This window comes from Trachinotus anak, unplaced genomic scaffold, assembly GCF_046630095.1.
Source record: "Trachinotus anak isolate AG129_WGS33_773 ecotype Australia unplaced genomic scaffold, CSIRO_AGI_Tana_v1 ptg000021l, whole genome shotgun sequence".
Classification (NCBI taxonomy): domain Eukaryota; kingdom Metazoa; phylum Chordata; class Actinopteri; order Carangiformes; family Carangidae; genus Trachinotus; species Trachinotus anak.
Genome location: NW_027273872.1, coordinates 15,423,876 through 15,445,802, shown reverse-complemented (window position 1 = coordinate 15,445,802; position 21,927 = coordinate 15,423,876). Strand labels below are relative to the sequence as shown.

Below are 21,927 nucleotides of genomic sequence, written 5' to 3'. Positions count from 1 at the left end.
CAATACTCAATTTAAACTACCATTCATACTAATACACGACATTTTAAGGTCATTGTGGTAAATGTTGTCAAATGACACCCGAAAAACCTAAAGGGTGGCGCTGTTTGTGACTAAAATGCCAGCCAATGACCGCCGTGACAGTGAGTCGTTGATATTACGCCAGATCGTGAATCAACCAGACAGCTTCATGGTGCTGAAACTCCGCTCCGAAATCGCTCTCGTCCAATTTGTTGCTGATATATCGCCGGGATTAAATTGTGTTAAGATATTTGGGATCAAGGCAGTTGCAGCAATATTCAATATTCCTGGAAACCTATATCATAAAGACTGAAATGCGGTCAACTCACACACAATAATGCCGTCATTTGTAACAATGGAATCTCGCAAAAGGTACGTGCTGCTCATTGTTCTTTTTTCTTTCCTTCGTAACACATTGACCTCAGTGACCCATTATTCAATACCCGAGGAAATGAAAGAAGGATCAGTTGTAGCAAATCTTGCTACTGATCTCAGCCTGGATGTTAAAACACTGAATCAGAGGAAGATGCGTCTTGACATCATTGCAAATAAGAAATATCTGGATGTGAACAAAGAGACTGGTGAACTGTATGTTGTGGAGAAGATTGACAGAGAATATATTTGCAACACAAAGTCATCAGCGTCATGCTATCTAAAATTGGAGATAATACTAGAAAACCCGGTACGAATATTTAACATAGAAGTTGAAATTGTGGATATGAACGACAACGCCCCACAGTTTCGTAGAGACGTCATACATTTAGACATATCTGAAGCGACGCCAACAGGAGAGAGATTCTCTCTCAGTAATGCAGTTGATCCCGACGTTGGAAGCAATTCAGTTAAAACGTACCATCTGAGTGAAAGTGAGCATTTTAATATTGAAATTCAGACAGGAAGAGATGGTTCGAAGTTTGCTGATTTGATCTTAACAAAGAGTTTAGATCGGGAGCAGCAGGCTGTTCATAATTTAATACTCACAGCTGTAGATGGAGGCAAACCTGCTCGTTCTGGCACTGCCAGTGTTATTGTACGTGTTTTGGACACTAATGACAACGCTCCTACATTTAACAAATTGAATTATAATATAAAAATAATGGAAAATTCTCCCATTGGAAGTCTTGTTATTCATCTCAATGCAACAGACTTAGATGAGGGATCAAACTCTGATATAACATACTCATACAGTTTATATACCTCAGAGAAAACACAAGAAACATTTAATCTGAATCCTTCCACAGGTGAAATTACTGTCAAGGGAATGTTAAACTATGAGGATTTCAGGATTTATGATATGGAAGTTATAGCCACCGACCATGGAGCCAGTAGTTTATCAGGACAATGTACCATAAAGATTCTGGTTGAAGACATGAATGACAACCACCCAGAAATATCTATCAAATCATTTCAGAGTCCAGTCAATGAAAATATAAAATTGGACACAGTGATAGCTGTAGTTAGCGTCAGTGATAAAGACTCAGGGGACAATGGAGTGGTTGACCTTCATATTCCAGATAATATGCCTTTCAAACTGAGAGAATCCTCTGATAACTATTATGAATTAGTGGTGTCAGAGCCGTTAGACCGAGAGAAGGTCCCAGAATATGAAATCACTTTCACTGTTACAGACAGAGGTTCTCCTCCTTTATCTGACAATGAAACTATGACTTTAGAGCTGCTGGATATCAATGACAATGTTCCTCAGTTCCCTCAGTCATTTTATACTATACGTGTAATGGAGAATAACGCACCTGGGGCCCTGCTCAGTTCACTCACTGCCTTTGACCCTGACCTCCATGAAAACCAGTATCTAGTTTATTTCATCCTAGAGAAGGAGATAGCCAACACCTCCATGTCCATGCTGTTCTCTATCAATCCAGAGAACGGTAATCTTTATGCTCTAAAAACTTTTGACTATGAGATTGAGAAGGAGTTTCTTTTCCACATCGAGGCCAGAGACTCTGGCTCTCCTCCGCTCAGCAGTAACGTGACTGTCCACATCATTATTGTGGACCAGAACGACAACGCTCCTGTTATTGTCTCTCCTTGGAGAGCACACGGCTCAGTGGTGGAGGAAAAGATCCCCAGATCCACCGATAAAGGATCTCTGGTTGCCAAGGTGATAGCCTTGGACACCGACTCGGTGCACAACTCTCGGATTACCTACCAGTTTCTACAGGTGACTGACGCCACCTTGTTCAGTCTGGACCAATACAATGGAGAGATCAGGACTATGAGGATGTTCAGTTACAGAGATCCACGCCACCAGAGACTGGTTGTTGTTGCTAAGGACAACGGGGACCCTGCTCTCTCTGCTACAGTCACCATCAAGCTGTCCACGGTGGAGACTGCTGTTAAGGCCTACTCTGACATGACTGAGGTGCCTCTGGAGTATGACATCTTCTCAGACCTCAACCTGTACTTGGTGATCGGTCTGGGCTCTGTGTCATTTCTCCTGCTGATCACCATATTGGTCACCATCGTGCTCAAGTGCCAGAAACCCAAGAGCAGCAAAGCAGCTCCTCCCTGCAGGAACAGTGTGATCAGTGAGAGGAACTCCACCATTGCAGATTCCACTCTGGTCTCCAACGATGCCTACTGGTACAGTCTGTTTCTAGCAGAGACCAGGAAAGGAAAGCTGGTGGTCAGACAGCCTCTGCCAAAGGGCTCCAGATACATCGTGTCCAGTTTACCAAGAGGCACAGGGCTGACAGAGACTAGTGACTCAGCAGCTTCCACTCTGCAGGTGAGAATCCAGTGTCAACAACTGTTTCTATATTTATCGTTTTAAGTCATGCTGTGTTAAATATTGCAGATTTGTCAAGACTTACAAATCTTCATCAGTTAGTTTAATGAAGAACAGCAATAAATCTAACCGTTCTCTTTAGCCATATCTGCAGTGGTTATGCAGTTAAACGCAGCTAAAGCATTCTAGTAAAAACCTAGTGTGTGGCGCTGTTGGTCCCTTAAAAACCAGCCCTTGTAAGCCATGACAGTGAGTCATTGACGTTGCCGCAGATTGTGAATCAACCACGCAGCTCTGTGGTCCTGAAGCGCCGCTTTGTAAACGCTTTTGCTCTTTTTAACGCCGAGATATATTTGGGATTAAAATGTGTAAATATATTTGTGATCAGGACCTTGACATCAAACTTTAATATTACTGGAAACCTACATGACAAAGACTGAAATGCAGTAACCACGCACACGACAATGTGGTACTGTGTAACAATGGGGTCTCGCAAAAGGTACGTGCTCCTCGTTATTCTTTTTTCTTTCGTTCGTAACACATTGACCTCAGTGACTCATTACTCAATACCCGAGGAAATGAAAGAAGGATCAGTTGTAGCAAATCTTGCTACTGATCTCAGCCTGGATGTTAAAACACTGAATCAGAGGAAGATGCGTCTTGACATCATTGCAAATAAGAAATATCTGGACGTGAACAAAGAGACTGGTGAACTGTATGTTGTGGAGAAAATTGACAGGGAATATATTTGTCCTGCAAAGTCGTCTTGTTATCTGAGACTGGAGATAATACTCGAAAGTCCAGTACGAATTTTTAATATAGAACTAGAGATTGTGGATATGAACGACAACGCCCCACAGTTTCGTAGAGACGTCATACATTTAGACATATCTGAAGCGACGCCAACAGGAGAGAGATTCTCTCTCAGTAATGCAGTTGATCCCGACGTTGGAAGCAATTCAGTTAAAACGTACCATCTGAGTGAAAGTGAGCATTTTAATATTGAAGTTCAGACAGGAAGAGAAGGGTCGAAATTTGCTGAGCTAATTTTAAAAAAGGCTTTAGATCGGGAGCAGCAGGCTGTTCATAATTTAATACTCACAGCTGTAGATGGAGGCAAACCTGCTCGTTCTGGCACTGCCAGTGTTATTGTACGTGTTTTGGACACTAATGACAACGCTCCTACATTTAACAAATTGAATTATAATATAAAAATAATGGAAAATTCTCCCATTGGAAGTCTTGTTATTCATCTCAATGCAACAGACTTAGATGAGGGGTCAAATTCTGATATAACATACTCATACAGTTTATATACCTCAGAGAAAACACAAGAAACATTTAATCTGAATCCTTCCACAGGTGAAATTACTGTCAAGGGAATGTTAAACTATGAGGATTTCAGGATTTATGATATGGAAGTTATAGCCACCGACCATGGAGCCAGTAGTTTATCAGGACAATGTACCATAAAGATTCTGGTTGAAGACATGAATGACAACCACCCAGAAATATCTATTAAATCATTTCAGAGTCCAGTCAATGAAAACATAAAATTGGACACAGTGATAGCTGTAGTTAGCGTCAGTGATAAAGACTCAGGGGACAATGGAGTGGTTGACCTTCATATTCCAGATAATATGCCTTTCAAACTGAGAGAATCCTCTGATAACTATTATGAATTAGTGGTGTCAGAGCCGTTAGACCGTGAGAAGGTCCCAGAATATGAAATCACTTTCACTGTTACAGACAGAGGTTCTCCTCCTTTATCTGACAATGCAACTATGACTTTAGAGCTGCTGGATATCAATGACAATGTTCCTCAGTTCCCTCAGTCATTTTATACTATACGTGTAATGGAGAATAACGCACCTGGGGCCTTGCTCAGTTCACTCACTGCCTTTGACCCTGACCTCCATGAAAACCAGTATCTAGTTTATTTCATCCTAGAGAAGGAGATAGCCAACACCTCCATGTCCATGCTGTTCTCTATCAATCCAGAGAATGGTAATCTTTACGCTCTAAAAACTTTTGACTATGAGATTGAGAAGGAGTTTCTTTTCCACATCGAGGCCAGAGACTCTGGCTCTCCTCCACTCAGCAGTAACGTGACTGTCCACATCATTATTGTGGACCAGAATGACAACACTCCTGTTATTGTCTCTCCATGGAGAGCACATGGCTCAGTGGTGGAGGAAAAGATCCCCAGATCCACCGATAAAGGATCTCTGGTTGCCAAAGTGATAGCCTTGGACACCGACTCGGTGCACAACTCTCGGATTACCTACCAGTTTCTACAGGTGACTGATGCCACCTTGTTCAGTCTGGACCAATACAATGGAGAGATCCGGACTATGAGGATGTTCAGTTACAGAGATCCGCGCCACCAGAGACTGGTTGTTGTTGCCAAGGACAACGGGGACCCTGCTCTCTCTGCTACAGTCACCATCAAGCTGTCCACGGTGGAGACTGCTGTTAAGGCCTACTCTGACATGACTGAGGTGCCTCTGGAGTATGACATCTTCTCAGACCTCAACCTGTATTTGGTGATCGGTCTGGGCTCTGTGTCATTTCTCCTGCTGATCACCATATTGGTCACCATCGTGCTCAAGTGCCAGAAACCCAAGAGCAGCAAAGCAGCTCCTCCCTGCAGGAACAGTGTGATCAGTGAGAGGAACTCCACCATTGCAGATTCCACTCTGGTCTCCAACGATGCCTACTGGTACAGTCTGTTTCTAGCAGAGACCAGGAAAGGAAAGCTGGTGGTCAGACAGCCTCTGCCAAAGGGCTCCAGATACATCGTGTCCAGTTTACCAAGAGGCACAGGGCTGACAGAAACTAGTGACTCAGCAGCTTCCACTCTGCAGGTAGGAATCCAATACATACATTTGTTTTAATATTTATATTTTATCAATATTAAGTCAGAATTCGTTTTAGGCCTGTGTTGTAATTTTTTTAAGTAATAAAGCTCAAACGATTTCATAAATCTAATTTCTTGTCAACAATACTCATTTTCAACTCTTATTGATAACAAAACAAGACTTTCTAAGTTCATGATGTTAAACCCAGCTAAAAGAGTCTTGCAAACCCCAAAGGGTGTCGCTGTTTGTTCGTTAAATGCCAGCCCATGAACGCCATGATAGTGCATCGTTGACATTACGGCATGATTGAATCAACCGGACAGCTCCGTGGTGCTGAAGCTCCGCTCCGAAAACGCGTTCTTTCGTTTTAGTGCTGGATTTTCCTCGGGATTAAATTTGTGTGACTATGTTTGGGATGAGAACATTCCGGAAAAAAATCAGCATTACTGGAAACCAACATAATAAAGACTGAATTGCAGCAAATTACGTAAACACCAACGTGGTCTCTTATAACAATGGAGTCTCGGAAAAGGTACGTGGTCCTCCTCGTTCTGATTCTTTTTTCTTTGGGCCGTAACGTATCAGCCTCTGTGACTCATTATTCAATACCCGAGGAAATGAAAGAAGGATCAGTTGTAGCAAATCTTGCTACTGATCTCAGCCTGGATGTTAAAACACTGAATCAGAGGAAGATGCGTCTTGACATCATTGCAAATAAAAAATATCTGGATGTGAACAAAGAGACTGGTGAACTCTATATCGTTGAGAAGATTGACAGGGAATATCTTTGCCCCTCAAAGTCGTCAGCAACATGCTATCTAAAATTGGAGATAATACTAGAAAACCCGGTACGAATATTTAACATAGAAGTAGAAATTCTGGATATGAACGACAACGCCCCACAGTTTCGTAGAGACGTCATACATTTAGACATATCTGAAGCGACGCCCAAAGGAGAGAGATTCTCTCTCAGTAATGCAGTTGATCCTGATATTGGAGGAAATTCAGTTAAAACGTACCATCTGAGTGAAAGTGAGCATTTTAATATTGAAGTTCAGACAGGAAGAGATGGTTCGAAGTTTGCTGATTTGATCTTAACAAAGAGTTTAGATCGGGAGCAGCAGGCCGTTCATAATTTAATACTCACAGCTGTAGATGGAGGCAAACCTGCTCGTTCTGGCACTGCCAGTGTTATTGTACGTGTTTTGGACACTAATGACAACGCTCCTACATTTAACAAATTGAATTATAATATAAAAATAATGGAAAATTCTCCCATTGGAAGTCTTGTTATTCATCTCAATGCAACAGACTTAGATGAGGGGTCAAATTCTGATATAACATACTCATACAGTTTATATACCTCAGAGAAAACACAAGAAACATTTAATCTGAATCCTTCCACAGGTGAAATTACTGTCAAGGGAATGTTAAACTATGAGGATTTCAGGATTTATGATATGGAAGTTATAGCCACCGACCATGGAGCCAGTAGTTTATCAGGACAATGTACCATAAAGATTCTGGTTGAAGACATGAACGACAACCACCCAGAAATATCTATCAAATCATTTCAGAGTCCAGTCAATGAAAATATAAAATTGGACACAGTGATAGCTGTAGTTAGTGTCAGTGATAAAGACTCAGGGGACAATGGAGTGGTTGACCTTCATATTCCAGATAATATGCCTTTCAAACTGAGAGAATCCTCTGATAACTATTATGAATTAGTGGTGTCAGAGCCGTTAGACCGAGAGAAGGTCCCAGAATATGAAATCACTTTCACTGTTACAGACAGAGGTTCTCCTCCTTTATCTGACAATGAAACTATGACTTTAGAGCTGCTGGATATCAATGACAATGTTCCTCAGTTCCCTCAGTCATTTTATACTATACGTGTAATGGAGAATAACGCACCTGGGGCCCTGCTCAGTTCACTCACTGCCTTTGACCCTGACCTCCATGAAAACCAGTATCTAGTTTATTTCATCCTAGAGAAGGAGATAGCCAACACCTCCATGTCCATGCTGTTCTCCATCAATCCAGAGAACGGTAATCTTTACGCTCTAAAAACTTTTGACTATGAGATTGAGAAGGAGTTTCTTTTCCACATCGAGGCCAGAGACTCTGGCTCTCCTCCACTCAGCAGTAACGTGACTGTCCACATCATTATTGTGGACCAGAACGACAACGCTCCTGTTATTGTCTCTCCATGGAGAGCACATGGCTCAGTGGTGGAGGAAAAGATTCCCAGATCCACCGATAAAGGATCTCTGGTTGCCAAGGTGATAGCCTTGGACACCGACTCGGTGCACAACTCTCGGATTACCTACCAGTTTCTGCAGGTGACTGACGCCACCTTGTTCAGTCTGGACCAATACAATGGAGAGATCCGGACTATGAGGATGTTCAGTTACAGAGATCCACGCCACCAGAGACTGGTTGTTGTTGCCAAGGACAACGGGGACCCTGCTCTCTCTGCTACAGTCACCATCAAGCTGTCCACGGTGGAGACTGCTGTTAAGGCCTACTCTGACATGACTGAGGTGCCTCTGGAGTATGACATCTTCTCAGACCTCAACCTGTATTTGGTGATCGGTCTGGGCTCTGTGTCATTTCTCCTGCTGATCACCATATTGGTCACCATCGTGCTCAAGTGCCAGAAACCCAAGAGCAGCAAAGCGGCTCCTCCCTGCAGGAACAGTGTGATCAGTGAGAGGAACTCCACCATTGCAGATTCCACTCTGGTCTCCAACGATGCCTACTGGTACAGTCTGTTTCTAGCAGAGACCAGGAAAGGAAAGCTGGTGGTCAGACAGCCTCTGCCAAAGGGCTCCAGATACATCGTGTCCAGTTTACCAAGAGGCACAGGGCTGACAGAGACTAGTGACTCAGCAGCTTCCACTCTACAGGTAGGAATCCAGTGTCAACTGTTCTTTTTATATTTATATTTTATCAAAATTAAATCATAATTTGTTTCATATTTTCGTAATTTTAAAGTAATTACACTTCATCACTTAAGGTCAAAAAAGGGTGTAAATAAATTAGATTTTTTCTCGCCAGCAATACTTAATTTAAATTCACGTTGATTAAAAAAAAAAAAAAAAGAAAGAAAGAAACTCATTATATTAAATGCAGCTGTAAGAGTCTTGTAAATCCTACAGGGTGTCGCTGTTCGTTAGTAAAATTCCAGCCCATGAACGCCATGACAGTAAGGCCTTGACGTTACGGCAAATCGTGAATCAACCGGACAGCTCCGCGGTGCTGAAACTCCGCTCCCAAAAGGCGCACGTCGTAGCCCATTCATTGCTGAGATATCCTCGGGATTAAAACTGTGAAAATATATTTTGGATCAGGACCGTTACAGCAAATTTCAAGTATTATTGGAATCCTAGGATATAAAGACTGTACTGCAGCAAAAACGCATATAACAGTGCGGTTCTTTGTAACAATGGAGTCTCGTAAAAGGTACGTGCTGCTCATTGCACTTTTTCTTTTTTCTTTCGGTCGTAACGTATCAACCTCTGTGACTCATTATTCAATACCCGAGGAATTGAAAGAAGGATCAGTTGTAGCAAATCTTGCTACTGATCTCAGCCTGGATGTTAAAACACTGAATCAGAGGAAGATGCGTCTTGATATTATTGAGAATAAGAAATATCTGGATGTGAACAAAGAGACTGGTGAACTGTATATCGCTGAGAAGATTGACAGGGAATATATTTGTACAACAAAGTCATCGGCGTCATGCTACCTGAGACTGGAGGTAATTTTAGAAAACCCAGTACGGATATTTAATATCGAAGTAGAAATTCTGGATATGAACGACAACGCTCCACAGTTTCGTAGAGACGTCATACATTTAGACATATCTGAAGCGACGCCCAAAGGAGAGAGATTCTCTCTCAGTAATGCAGTTGATCCTGATGTTGGAAGAAATTCAGTGAAAACGTACCATCTGAGTGAAAGTGAGCATTTTAATATTGAAGTACAGACAGGAAGGGAAGGGTCGAAATTTGCTGAACTAATTTTGAAAAAGGCTTTAGATCGGGAGCAGCAGGCCGTTTATAATTTAATACTCACAGCTGTAGATGGAGGCACACCTGCTCGTTCTGGCACTGCCAGTGTTATTGTACGTGTGTTGGACACTAATGACAACGCTCCTACATTTGAAAAGTTAGGTTTAAGTGTAAAAATAATGGAAAATTCTCCCATTGGAAGTCTTGTTATTCATCTTAATGCAACAGACTTAGATGAGGGATCAAACTCTGATATAACATACTCATACAGTTTATATACCTCAGAGAAAACGCAAGAAACATTTAATCTGAATCCTTCCACAGGTGAAATTACTGTCAAGGGAATGTTAAACTATGAGGATTTCAGGATTTATGATATGGAAGTTATAGCCACCGACCATGGAGCCAGTAGTTTATCAGGACAATGTACCATAAAGATTTTGGTTGAAGACATGAACGACAACCACCCAGAAATATCTATCAAATCATTTCAGAGTCCAGTCAATGAAAATATAAAATTGGACACAGTGATAGCTGTAGTTAGTGTCAGTGATAAAGACTCAGGGGACAATGGAGTGGTTGACCTTCATATTCCAGATAATATGCCTTTCAAACTGAGAGAATCCTCTGATAACTATTATGAATTAGTGGTGTCAGAGCCGTTAGACCGTGAGAAGGTGCCAGAATATGAAATCACTTTCACTGTTACAGACAGAGGTTCTCCTCCTTTATCTGACAATGAAACTATGACTTTAGAGCTGCTGGATATCAATGACAATGTTCCTCAGTTCCCTCAGTCATTTTATACTATACGTGTAATGGAGAATAATGCACCTGGGGCCCTGCTCAGTTCACTCACTGCCTTTGACCCTGACCTCCATGAAAACCAGTATCTAGTTTATTTCATCCTAGAGAAGGAGATAGCCAACACCTCCATGTCCATGCTGTTCTCCATCAATCCAGAGAATGGGAATCTTTATGCTCTAAAAACTTTTGACTATGAGATTGAGAAGGAGTTTCTTTTCCACATCGAGGCCAGAGACTCTGGCTCTCCTCCACTCAGCAGTAACGTGACTGTCCACATCATTATTGTGGACCAGAACGACAACGCTCCTGTTATTGTCTCTCCATGGAGAGCACATGGCTCAGTGGTGGAGGAAAAGATCCCCAGATCCACCGATAAAGGATCTCTGGTTGCCAAGGTGATAGCCTTGGACACCGACTCGGTGCACAACTCTCGGATTACCTACCAGTTTCTGCAGGTGACTGACACCACCTTGTTCAGTCTGGACCAATACAATGGAGAGATCCGGACTATGAGGATGTTCAGTTACAGAGATCCGCGCCACCAGAGACTGGTTGTTGTTGCCAAGGACAATGGGGACCCTGCTCTCTCTGCCACAGTCACCATCAAGCTGTCCACGGTGGAGACTGCTGTTAAGGCCTACTCTGACATGACTGAGGTGCCTCTGGAGTATGACATCTTCTCAGACCTCAACCTGTACTTGGTGATCGGTCTGGGCTCTGTGTCATTTCTCCTGCTGATCACCATATTGGTCACCATCGTGCTCAAGTGCCAGAAACCCAAGAGCAGCAAAGCGGCTCCTCCCTGCAGGAACAGTGTGATCAGTGAGAGGAACTCCACCATTGCAGATTCCACTCTGGTCTCCAACGATGCCTACTGGTACAGTCTGTTTCTAGCAGAGACCAGGAAAGGAAAGCTGGTGGTCAGACAGCCTCTGCCAAAGGGCTCCAGATACATCGTGTCCAGTTTACCAAGAGGCACAGGGCTGACAGAGACTAGTGACTCAGCAGCTTCCACTCTGCAGGTATGGAAAACATCAATTAAATATATCTCAACATGAGTTGTTCTGAGTTAACCTAAGAAAGTTAGTTTGATAGATATTCAACCCTCTACTCTGCTGGCATTAATAGATTTAATTGTTTATTTATTTAGCACCCCATTTGGTCCTGGAATATAATGTTTGAAGAAAAGGTCCTGGTCATTTTGACATCCACCTTTTCGGGGCTATACCCTGAAACTTATAAACACATTTTTAATATGTCAATCTGTAAAAGCCACCGTCAAAACCCAAACCAAAAAAACCTCTTCACGTTCTAAAATCACCTCCATCAAATTTCTGATCACGACTGCGTAAATTGCGGCTCAAACATGCTGTACATTCACCTTATTTTTTTCAGCATACCCTCGTACCGACTAACTGAGTGACACAAAATAATTTTATCGTGTATTTTTAATTATTGTCACAATAAATGCTCGATATACTTAGAAATATTAAGATATAAGTCTCGTGTTTTCGTTTCCAGATGGTATCAGCAATATTTGACACACAGCGTCGCTCCTCACCACCAAAACAACGTCGTTGTGACGCAACTTCGGCTAGACGGTTATTGAAAGAAGCAGAACAGCCATTTCTGTACAGCTCTCTTATCAAGAAGGCCAGGGTCGCAAAAAATATTCTTATTTTTTTGTATTTTCATACAGTAACGTTGTCCTGAAACCAACATATAATTTCTATTTATTAGAATACCCTTTTATTGCTGACAAACACGAAATAATGATCATGGATTTTAAATTCCGCAACCGGCTTTGGAGAAGGTACGTCTCGCTGTTCATTTTATTGTGTGCGGCCATGTCTCCTACATCTGCCGTTACACACTACTCAATTCCCGAGGAAATGGAGCAGGGATCTGTGGTTGCTAATCTAGCGTTGGATTTGGGTCTTGATGCCAAAGCCTTGGGTCGCCGCAAAATGAGACTTGATGTCATTGCAAGTAAGAGATATCTTGATATCAACAAAGAAACAGGAGAGCTATTCGTTGCTGAAACGATTGACAGGGAATATCTATGCAACAGCAAGAATCCTTCCTGTTTTCTTAAAATGGACGTAACAATTGAAAATCCAATTCGACTGTTCAACATTGAAGTTGAGATAATGGACATTAACGACAATGCACCTCATTTTCGTAGAGACACAATGCATTTGGACATATCCGAGTCGACCTCACCAGGGGAGCGTTTTTCACTGACCAATGCTATTGATCCCGATTTTGGTTCGAATTCAGTAAAAACCTATCATCTTAGCGAGAGTGAATATTTTGCGGTCGAAATTCAGACCGGGAGAGATGGGTCGAAGTTTGCAGATTTGATCCTTAAAAAGGCTTTAGACAGAGAGCAGCAGGCTGTTCATCATCTCATTCTGACTGCTGTGGACGGTGGAGTCCCCACGCGCACAGGTACAGCCAGCATCATTGTCCGCGTGCTTGATGTGAACGACAACGCCCCTTCATTTGAAAAAGACAGATACGTGGTAGATGTGATGGAAAACTCCCCGATTGGAAGTCTGGTCATCAAACTAAACGCCAGTGATTTAGATGAAGGGTCCAATTCCGATGTTGTTTATTCATATAGTTTGTATACGTCAGAGAGAACACAAAATATGTTTAACCTGAATCCAGAAAATGGTGAAATCAGAGTGAAAGAGATGATTAATTATGAAGATATTAAACTTTATGAAATGGAAATTATTGCCAGTGATAAAGGTCAAAACTCTTTATCTGGACAGTGTAAACTGACAATACAGGTGACAGATATGAACGATAATCACCCAGAAATTTCCATCAAATCCTTTCAAAGTCCTATAAAAGAAAATGAACCAATAGACACAGTGATAGCTGTAGTTAGTGTCAGTGATAAAGACTCAGGGGACAATGGAGTGGTTGACCTTCATATTCCAGATAATATGCCTTTCAAACTGAGAGAATCCTCTGATAACTATTATGAATTAGTGGTGTCAGAGCCGTTAGACCGTGAGAAGGTCCCAGAATATGAAATCACTTTCACTGTTACAGACAGAGGTTCTCCTCCTTTATCTGACAATGAAACTATGACTTTAGAGCTGCTGGATATCAATGACAATGTTCCTCAGTTCCCTCAGTCATTTTATACTATACGTGTAATGGAGAATAATGCACCTGGGGCCTTGCTCAGTTCACTCACTGCCTTTGACCCTGACCTCCATGAAAACCAGTATCTAGTTTATTTCATCCTAGAGAAGGAGATAGCCAACACCTCCATGTCCATGCTGTTCTCCATCAATCCAGAGAACGGTAATCTTTACGCTCTAAAAACTTTTGACTATGAGATTGAGAAGGAGTTTCTTTTCCACATCGAGGCCAGAGACTCTGGCTCTCCTCCACTCAGCAGTAACGTGACTGTCCACATCATTATTGTGGACCAGAATGACAACACTCCGGTTATTGTCTCTCCATGGAGAGCACATGGCTCAGTGGTGGAGGAAAAGATCCCCAGATCCACCGATAAAGGATCTCTGGTTGCCAAGGTGATAGCCTTGGACACCGACTCGGTGCACAACTCTCGGATTACCTACCAGTTTCTGCAGGTGACTGACACCACCTTGTTCAGTCTGGACCAATACAATGGAGAGATCCGGACTATGAGGATGTTCAGTTACAGAGATCCGCGCCACCAGAGACTGGTTGTTGTTGCCAAGGACAATGGGGACCCTGCTCTCTCTGCCACAGTCACCATCAAGCTGTCCACGGTGGAGACTGCTGTTAAGGCCTACTCTGACATGACTGAGGTGCCTCTGGAGTATGACATCTTCTCAGACCTCAACCTGTACTTGGTGATCGGTCTGGGCTCTGTGTCATTTCTCCTGCTGATCACCATATTGGTCACCATCGTGCTCAAGTGTCAGAAACCCAAGAGCAGCAAAGCAGCTCCTCCCTGCAGGAACAGTGTGATCAGTGAGAGGAACTCCACCATTGCAGATTCCACTCTGGTCTCCAACGATGCCTACTGGTACAGTCTGTTTCTAGCAGAGACCAGGAAAGGAAAGCTGGTGGTCAGACAGCCTCTGCCAAAGGGCTCCAGATACATCGTGTCCAGTTTACCAAGAGGCACAGGGCTGACAGAGACAAGTGACTCAGCAGCTTCCACTCTGCAGGTAGGAATCTAATAATCAAATTTGTTCTGCTATTTAAGATTTATTCATATTAAGTCAGAATTTATTTTATATCCTGCTGTAGGAATTTTGAAGTAATGAATACTCATTGGTTCAGCTCAAAAAGGGAGTCAATAAATCTGATTTTTCCAGTCAGCATGACTGAATTAAATTATTCATACTGATATATGACATTTTAAGGTTAAATGTAGTTAAATTAATCTTGAAAAACCAAAAGGGTGGCGCTGTTTGTTACTAAAATGCCAGCCCATGAACGCCATGATAGTGCGTCATTGACGGTACGGCAGATCGTGACTCATCCGGACAGCTCCGTGGTCCTGTAACTCCGCTCCGAAAAGGTTCGCGTCTTATTTAGTCGTAAAAATACCCTCGGCATTAAAACTGTGTCAATATGTTTGGGATCAGCGCCATTACAGCAAAAGTCAATAATACTGGAAACCTACATTATAAAGACTGAAAGCCGGTGAACTCACACACAATAATGCGGTCCTTTGTAACAATGGAGTCTCGGAAAAGGTACGTGCTCCTCGTTATTCTTTTTTGTTTCGTTCGTAACACATTGACCTCAGTGACCCATTATTCAATACCCGAGGAAATGAAAGAAGGATCAGTTGTAGCAAATCTTGCTACTGATCTCAGCCTGGATGTTAAAACACTGAATCAGAGGAAGATGCGTCTTGACATCATTGCAAATAAGAAATATCTGGACGTGAACAAAGAGACTGGTGAACTCTATATCGTTGAGAAGATTGACAGGGAATATATTTGTACAACCAAGTCATCAGCGTCATGCTATCTCAAACTGGAGGTCATATTAGAAAACCCATTACGAATATTTAACATAGAAGTTGAAATTCTGGATATGAACGACAACGCCCCACAGTTTCGTAGAGACGCCATACATTTAGACATGTCTGAAGCGACGCCAACAGGAGAGAGATTCTCTCTCAGTAATGCAGTTGATCCCGACGTTGGAAGCAATTCAGTTAAAACGTACCATCTGAGTGAAAGTGAAAATTTTAATATTGAAATTCAGACAGGAAGAGATGGTTCGAAGTTTGCTGAATTAATCTTAAAAAAGGCTTTAGATCGGGAGCAGCAGGCTGTTCATAATTTAATACTCACAGCTGTAGATGGAGGCAAACCTGCTCGTTCTGGTACTGCCAGAATTATTGTACATGTTTTGGACACTAATGACAACGCTCCTACTTTTGAGAAATTGAATTATAATATAAAAATAATGGAAAATTCTCCCATTGGAAGTCTTGTGATTCATCTCAATGCAACAGACTTAGATGAGGGATCAAACTCTGACATAACATACTCATACAGTTTATATACCTCAGAGAAAACACAAGAAACGTTTAATCTGAATCCTTCCACTGGTGAAATTACTGTCAAGGGAATGTTAAACTATGAGGATTTCAGGATTTATGATATGGAAGTTATAGCCACCGACCATGGAGCCAATAGTTTATCAGGACAATGTACCATAAAGATTTTGGTTGAAGACATGAATGACAACCACCCAGAAATATCTATCAAATCATTTCAGAGTCCAGTCAATGAAAATATAAAATTGGACACAGTGATAGCTGTAGTTAGCGTCAGTGATAAAGACTCAGGGGACAATGGAGTGGTTGATCTTCATATTCCAGATAATATGCCTTTCAAACTGAGAGAATCCTCTGATAACTATTATGAATTAGTGGTGTCAGAGCCGTTAGACCGTGAGAAGGTCCCAGAATATGAAATCACTTTCACTGTTACAGACAGAGGTTCTCCTCCTTTATCTGACAATGAAACTATGACTTTAGAGCTGCTGGATATCAATGACAATGTTCCTCAGTTCCCTCAGTCATTTTATACTATACGTGTAATGGAGAATAACGCACCTGGGGCCCTGCTCAGTTCACTCACTGCCTTTGACCCTGACCTCCATGAAAACCAGTATCTAGTTTATTTCATCCTAGAGAAGGAGATAGCCAACACCTCCATGTCCATGCTGTTCTCCATCAATCCAGAGAACGGTAATCTTTATGCTCTAAAAACTTTTGACTATGAGATTGAGAGGGAGTTTCTTTTCCACATCGAGGCCAGAGACTCTGGCTCTCCTCCACTCAGCAGTAACGTGACTGTCCACATCATTATTGTGGACCAGAATGACAATGCTCCTGTTATTGTCTCTCCATGGAGAGCACATGGCTCAGTGGTGGAGGAAAAGATCCCCAGATCCACCGATAAAGGATCTCTGGTTGCCAAGGTGATAGCCTTGGACACCGACTCGGTGCACAACTCTCGGATTACCTACCAGTTTCTACAGGTGACTGACGCCACCTTGTTCAGTCTGGACCAATACAATGGAGAGATCCGGACTATGAGGATGTTCAGTTATAGAGATCCACGTCACCAGAGACTGGTTGTTGTTGCCAAGGACAACGGGGACCCTGCTCTCTCTGCTACAGTCACCATCAAGCTGTCCACGGTGGAGACTGCTGTTAAGGCCTACTCTGACATGACTGAGGTGCCTCTGGAGTATGACATCTTCTCAGACCTCAACCTGTACTTGGTGATCGGTCTGGGCTCTGTGTCATTTCTCCTGCTGATCACCATATTGGTCACCATCGTGCTCAAGTGTCAGAAACCCAAGAGCAGCAAAGCAGCTCCTCCCTGCAGGAACAGTGTGATCAGTGAGAGGAACTCCACCATTGCAGATTCCACTCTGGTCTCCAACGATGCCTACTGGTACAGTCTGTTTCTAGCAGAGACCAGGAAAGGAAAGCTGGTGGTCAGACAGCCTCTGCCAAAGGGCTCCAGATACATCGTGTCCAGTTTACCAAGAGGCACAGGGCTGACAGAGACTAGTGACTCAGCAGCTTCCACTCTGCAGGTGAGAATGTTTTCTTCTGGCAGCTTTATCAGATGTAATACCTTTGGATCGATGTTCCTTTCATTGACGACCACTTTTTAAATCCTAATATATTGGACTATATAATGTGTAAACTTTCTGTGAAAGTTTTCGTCTTTCAGTATTGCAACTTAGAATATATAGCCTACATATTCATTCAAGACGCCCTACATTTATTTCTTCTCTATTATGCAACAGAGGTCAATGTTTTACTTTTATAGTCAAATTTGTGCGGTGGCACTCAATTTACAATAATAATAGAAACCATAATATAGTAATTCATTTGTTTCAGTGACGCACTTCCAACAACTGGAATTTGTAATTCCCGTCTCTTACAATTAATCACTGGGAGCTTTTCTCATTCAGTATAGCAAGGAAAGTAGACGGGGAATGGGACATGAAAAACAAAAAGAAAAAACAAAAATCAAACAAATACATAAAACACAACTTAACATTATTTCAGACAAAAGAACACCGTTTGATTAGAATTGCGTTATATCATCAAACAAACCATATAAAAGAGAACGAAACAGTTTAAGAAAAACCTCCAAACCGACCAAGACGACGAAGGCGAATGTACAGCATGTGTTCCGGTCGAGGCTGACTTTGGCAGAGAAAAGTAATTTACATTTGCATATATTAACATTGCTGACATGGTCTGTGTCTTACATGCAGCGTCGCTGTTCCCCAGTCACGTAGGCTATACTTTTGTGACATCACGTTCACCATGACAGTTATCCGCTCAGTGAAATGGAGAGGACACAAACGAACAGCTCCTGGTGCTGAACCAATTTGGATTTTCAGGATTTTTTCAGTGTCTGTCCTCACATTTCTTTTGGGAAACTGACTGAAGCTTCGTGTCGTTCCTAAATCCTGCGCGGAAGGTTTTACACTATACTGAGGAAAACAAAGATCCAGGGTGACAATGGAAGGTTTTATCTGTTCTCAACATTGGAAAAGGTATGTGTCGGCAATTCTTCTTTTCGTTGCCACCTTAAATTTCACATCAGCTGTAACGCACTATTCTGTCCCCGAGGAACTCGAAGAAGGCTCTGTCGTTGCAAATTTAGTTGGAGATTTGGGACTCGACGTGAAGACGTTAGTCGAACGGAAAATGCGCATCGAGATCATTGCCAGTAGGAAATATCTGGATGTGAACAAAGAAACGGGGGAGCTGTACATTGTTGAACGAATTGACAGAGAATCTCTCTGTCCCGCCAAGACATCCTGCTACCTGAAAATGGAAGCAATAATTGAAAACCCCAAGAGGATATTTTATATTGAATTGGAAATACTGGACATAAACGACAACGCACCTCATTTTAGAAGAGACACCATAGATTTAGATATTTCAGAAGCTACACAACCTGGTGAACGCTTCTCTGTAAGCAATGCGGTCGACCCAGACGTTGGCTCAAACTCTGTCAAAACATACCGCTTGACGGAAAGTGATTATTTCACAACTGAGATTCAAACGGGAAGGGATGGATCAAAATTTGCTGATTTGATACTGAAAAAAAAATTAGACCGAGAGCAGCAGACTGTTCATTATTTAATACTTACAGCGGTAGATGGCGGTAGCCCATCTCGTTCTGGTACTGCCAGCATTATAGTTCATGTTTTAGACACAAATGACAACGCCCCTACATTTGATGAAGAGACCTACCACATCACTGTCATGGAAAATTCTCCCATTGGAAGTCTTGTTATTCATCCCAATGCAACAGATTTGGATGATGGGTCAAATTCCGATTTAATATACTCATATAGTTTGTATACGTCAGAGAAAACGCAAGAAACATTTAATTTAAACCCAAATACAGGTGAGATTACTGTAAAAGGAGTGTTAAATTATGAAGATGTCAGGATTTTTGATATGGAAGTTATAGCAACTGATAAAGGAGCCAGTGCTTTGTCAGGACAATGTAGAGTGAAAATTCTTGTGGAGGACATGAATGATAATCACCCAGAAATTTCAATCAAATCATTTCAGAGTCCAGTGAATGAAAACATAAAATTGGACACAGTGATAGCTGTAGTTAGTGTCAGTGATAAAGACTCAGGGGACAATGGAGTGGTTGACCTTCATATTCCAGATAATATGCCTTTCAAACTGAGAGAATCCTCTGATAACTATTATGAATTAGTGGTGTCAGAGACGTTAGACCGAGAGAAGGTGCCAGAATATGAAATCACCTTCACTGTTACAGACAGAGGTTCTCCTCCTTTATCTGACAATGAAACTATGACTTTAGAGCTGCTGGATATCAATGACAATGTTCCACAGTTCCCTCAGTCATTTTATACTATACGTGTAATGGAGAATAACGCACCTGGGGCCCTGCTCAGTTCACTCACTGCCTTTGACCCTGACCTCCATGAAAACCAGTATCTAGTTTATTTCATCCTAGAGAAGGAGATAGCCAACACCTCCATGTCCATGCTGTTCTCCATCAATCCAGAGAACGGAAATCTTTACGCTCTAAAAACTTTTGACTATGAGATTGAGAAGGAGTTTCTTTTCCATGTCGAGGCCAGAGACTCTGGCTCTCCTCCACTCAGCAGTAACGTGACTGTCCACATCATTATTGTGGACCAGAACGACAACGCTCCTGTTATTGTCTCTCCATGGAGAGCACATGGCTCAGTGGTGGAGGAAAAGATCCCCAGATCCACCGATAAAGGATCTCTGGTTGCCAAGGTGATAGCCTTGGACACCGACTCGGTGCACAACTCTCGGATTACCTACCAGTTTCTACAGGTGACTGACGCCACCTTGTTCAGTCTGGACCAATACAATGGAGAGATCCGGACTATGAGGATGTTCAGTTACAGAGATCCACGCCACCAGAGACTGGTTGTTGTTGCCAAGGACAACGGGGACCCTGCTCTCTCTGCCACAGTCACCATCAAGCTGTCCACGGTGGAGACTGCTGTTAAGGCCTACTCTGACATGACTGAGGTGCCTCTGGAGTATGACATCTTCTCAGACCTCAACCTGTACTTGGTGATCGGTCTGGGCTCTGTGTCATTTCTCCTGCTGATCACCATATTGGTCACCATCGTGCTCAAGTGCCAGAAACCCAAGAGCAGCAAAGCAGCTCCTCCCTGCAGGAACAGTGTGATCAGTGAGAGGAACTCCACCATTGCAGATTCCACTCTGGTCTCCAACGATGCCTACTGGTACAGTCTGTTTCTAGCAGAGACCAGGAAAGGAAAGCTGGTGGTCAGACAGCCTCTGCCAAAGGGCTCCAGATACATCGTGTCCAGTTTACCAAGAGGCACAGGGCTGACAGAGACTAGTGACTCAGCAGCTTCCACTCTACAGGTATGGGAAAACCTCACTTAAATGTGTGTTTGCACAGATGTTCTTGGAGAATTTCCATCCAACAATGGCATAAATAATCGCGTGCATCACTACATTTTATAACGGTTGTTGTTTTGTCACTGAAGGTGAAGATTTCCTCGAAATATTTTTTTCAGCATTCATCTTGCTGTCTTGCACATAGGTGTCCAAACCCTTAAAATGTACAATTCATTATTGTTTTGTCAATGAGTAAGCAAACATATCTAACACCTTCTTACTGATTGTAATCAAAGTTGACATCCAGATATTGTGTATATGGTATAACAACTATTTTATTTTATTTTTTTTTAAATATAAGACAAATCACTGTGTATTTCCACCATTGGTGCCTTCCATAAATCAGTTTGGCCTCCTATACTGTACATATGTACAGTTTAAAATCGAGATTACATAGGTAATGACAGTAACAGATTGAAAGAGAGACCAAATGAGTTTACCTAACTATATTGAACTGGTTTTACGCATACAAAACAGCGCCTAAAAGTCAAACACGAAGGAAAATGCTGTGACATAATTTATCTGTACTGACGGAATATTATATAGTCGTCTGTACGCATGATAAAAATCTTATAAAATAAGTGCCTTTACAAACGTATAAAAAAAATAGGCAACAGGCAATAAAACAGAACAAATATTTTAATACGTTCTAACCGAAATGAAAAGTTACTACACAACTCATAACAAAACCTTGAAATCCTCGATATTTCATGAGGCGCAGAGGCTGATAAAGGACTGTTCACGTCGCTACTCTCCACGAAAACATACTCACTGATGAAGTCATCGTTCTCAAGATAGTTGATTGGAGGCTGGGCAGGCAGACATATTCCACGCAAATCTCTGCTGATCCCAGTAGAAAGAAACGTTTTCACAGAGGAGCCTCGTTACCTTTTAAAGACGAAGAGAAGGACTTTTTCTCATTGCTCAAACACTCATCACATTCCAAGGCGTTAAAAACGGATTCTTCGCTATGGCGGATCATACTCAGAATTGCCTGAGAGG

At 42.2% G+C, this 21,927-nt stretch overlaps 6 protein-coding genes across 10 annotated transcripts in view; all 6 read left to right on the top strand.

The window, feature by feature from the left end:
• Positions 1-21,927, top strand: part of LOC139637842 (protocadherin alpha-C2-like) — a 47,050-nt gene that overhangs the window by 11,600 nt on the left and 13,523 nt on the right. For 2 of the 5 annotated variants that reach the window (XR_011694696.1, XR_011694697.1), the window contains exon 1: positions 18,487-21,927. The exons of 2 other annotated variants lie outside the window; for them this stretch is intronic. Coding sequence is in view for 1 of the 3 variants with exons in the window: in XM_071506758.1 (XP_071362859.1) it covers positions 3,229-5,631 (2,403 nt within the window). In the remaining 2 variants the exon portion in view is untranslated. Of the gene's footprint in view, positions 1-3,039; positions 5,632-18,486 lie in introns of those variants that run through there. One more of the 5 variants, XM_071506758.1, reaches the window with a different exon arrangement.
• Positions 341-2,824, top strand: LOC139637844 (protocadherin alpha-C2-like). Its single transcript, XM_071506760.1, has one exon. It carries the CDS (start codon positions 356-358, stop codon positions 2,807-2,809), a length of 2,454 nt encoding a protein of 817 aa, XP_071362861.1. The 5' UTR covers positions 341-355; the 3' UTR covers positions 2,810-2,824.
• LOC139637843 (protocadherin alpha-C2-like) lies at positions 5,919-8,604 on the top strand. Its single transcript, XM_071506759.1, has one exon. The coding sequence runs from the start codon at positions 6,141-6,143 to the stop codon at positions 8,595-8,597; it is 2,457 nt and encodes an 818-aa protein (XP_071362860.1). The 5' UTR covers positions 5,919-6,140; the 3' UTR covers positions 8,598-8,604.
• LOC139637847 (protocadherin alpha-C2-like) lies at positions 9,069-11,859 on the top strand. Its single transcript, XM_071506763.1, has one exon. The coding sequence runs from the start codon at positions 9,077-9,079 to the stop codon at positions 11,507-11,509; it is 2,433 nt and encodes an 810-aa protein (XP_071362864.1). The 5' UTR covers positions 9,069-9,076; the 3' UTR covers positions 11,510-11,859.
• Positions 12,209-14,662, top strand: LOC139637848 (protocadherin alpha-C2-like). Its single transcript, XM_071506765.1, has one exon. The coding sequence runs from the start codon at positions 12,224-12,226 to the stop codon at positions 14,645-14,647; it is 2,424 nt and encodes an 807-aa protein (XP_071362866.1). The 5' UTR covers positions 12,209-12,223; the 3' UTR covers positions 14,648-14,662.
• On the top strand, positions 15,135-17,644 carry LOC139637839 (protocadherin alpha-C2-like). Its single transcript, XM_071506751.1, has one exon. It carries the CDS (start codon positions 15,135-15,137, stop codon positions 17,622-17,624), a length of 2,490 nt encoding a protein of 829 aa, XP_071362852.1. The 3' UTR covers positions 17,625-17,644.